General features: G+C 33.2%; 1 protein-coding gene across 8 annotated transcripts in view; it reads right to left on the bottom strand.

Moving 5' to 3' along the window:
* Positions 1-554: 554 nt before the first annotated feature.
* LOC117181870 (mitochondrial import receptor subunit TOM70) overlaps positions 555-1,370 on the bottom strand; it is a 130,303-nt gene continuing 129,487 nt past the window's right edge. For all 8 annotated transcript variants that reach the window (XM_033374879.1, XM_033374885.1, XM_033374884.1 and 5 more), the window contains 2 exons: positions 1,008-1,228; positions 555-869 (listed from right to left, as the gene is read on the bottom strand). In XM_033374879.1, the coding sequence (XP_033230770.1) occupies positions 701-869; positions 1,008-1,228 (390 nt within the window). In that variant the 3' untranslated portion in view covers positions 555-700. The remainder of the gene's footprint in view (positions 870-1,007; positions 1,229-1,370) is intronic.

Genomic DNA, 1,370 nt, shown 5'->3' with positions numbered 1-1,370 from the left:
CCTACCCACTTACATTATGGAACATAACGAGTATGGTCCCATAATCATAGTAACTTAAGTTGTAATTTTGGTCGATGGCTCCTATGTACTTACTAGTTAAATGTAAATAATTTAAATCCTTCTGTGCACTTAGTAGGTTATTGCTTCCCTAGAGAACGCCATCTATTCGTTAGCCAAATAGTCAGACATTCCATAGGTGTAGGGCACATGCATACTTTTTCAGAGTCCCTTTCCAAATTATCGCAAGTCTTTAACAATCCATTTGGATAGATCCACTTCAACATTCAGGACTTGTCTCCTTCTCAGAAAGTATTTAGCCATGACTGTGATTACCTCTTTTGACCAACGGTTCTGAATTTATACATTGAAAAAGTACAGAACAAATTTTAAAATTCTGTTTTGTGGTCAAATTACGTAAGAAACAAAAAACATGAGAACACAAATGTTTTCTATTCTTTTTTCGCAGCTACAGGGAAATGTCAGAAAAGAATACGGGAAAAAATAAAATAATAAAATCGAGGATTGAATAAATGGGCATGAAACTTACTAATTAATTTCCTGTTAGAAATATGTAATAACAATTTATAATTACATCTAAATATCTTCGGATGCAAAACTATTATTTCAATATAATAAATGAATAAAATAACTTATAAGCAATGTGTGTACGATCATTGGTTTCTATTCTATGTAAACGTTATTAAGATATTAGATGCATATTTGAGGCCAGACCCATCCCCAATCTTTTGGATACTGTAATTTGAGTTTTAGCAGCATCTTTCAAACTAAAAATGTGCGTAACTTCCATTGCTGTTCGTCCTAACATCAGAGCTTTGTTGAAGAGGCGAATGGCTTCTCTTAGATTGCCCCTGTTGAAATAAGTCTTTTGAGAATGAAATTTGCCTAATTCAAAATAAATATCTTGTTTGAAGGTTGAAGATCCCTACATGCTACGTCCGTATAATCAGCACATTTATTTTAAACAATAACTGTTTACATTATTATACCTTTGTACTTCGATAGTTCCTAAAGTTTCATAGCCAAATTCGCACTTCTCATCTAACTCCAAGGCTTTTTTAATATGAACCACGGCTTTTTCTATATCTGAGTTCCAACGCAATTGCAATAAACCTCTGTGAACATGGATTGTTGCATTCATTGGATCTTTCTCCATTGCTTTGCTAAAGAAGTAGTCCGCTTTCTCATATTCTTGGGAGTCACATAACATCTGAAAAAATACTATGATGCTTAGAAGAAATTCATACTAATACGTTAATAGAGATTCTCAAGGAAGTGTTAAGACAAGCAGAGGAAGTTCCAATAATATAGCTAATAACAGAATAGAATAGAACTCGCGACGATATACGATA

This window comes from Belonocnema kinseyi, chromosome 10 (genome assembly GCF_010883055.1).
Source record: "Belonocnema kinseyi isolate 2016_QV_RU_SX_M_011 chromosome 10, B_treatae_v1, whole genome shotgun sequence".
Classification (NCBI taxonomy): Eukaryota; Metazoa; Arthropoda; class Insecta; order Hymenoptera; family Cynipidae; genus Belonocnema; species Belonocnema kinseyi.
This window is presented reverse-complemented; position numbering and strand designations above follow the sequence as displayed.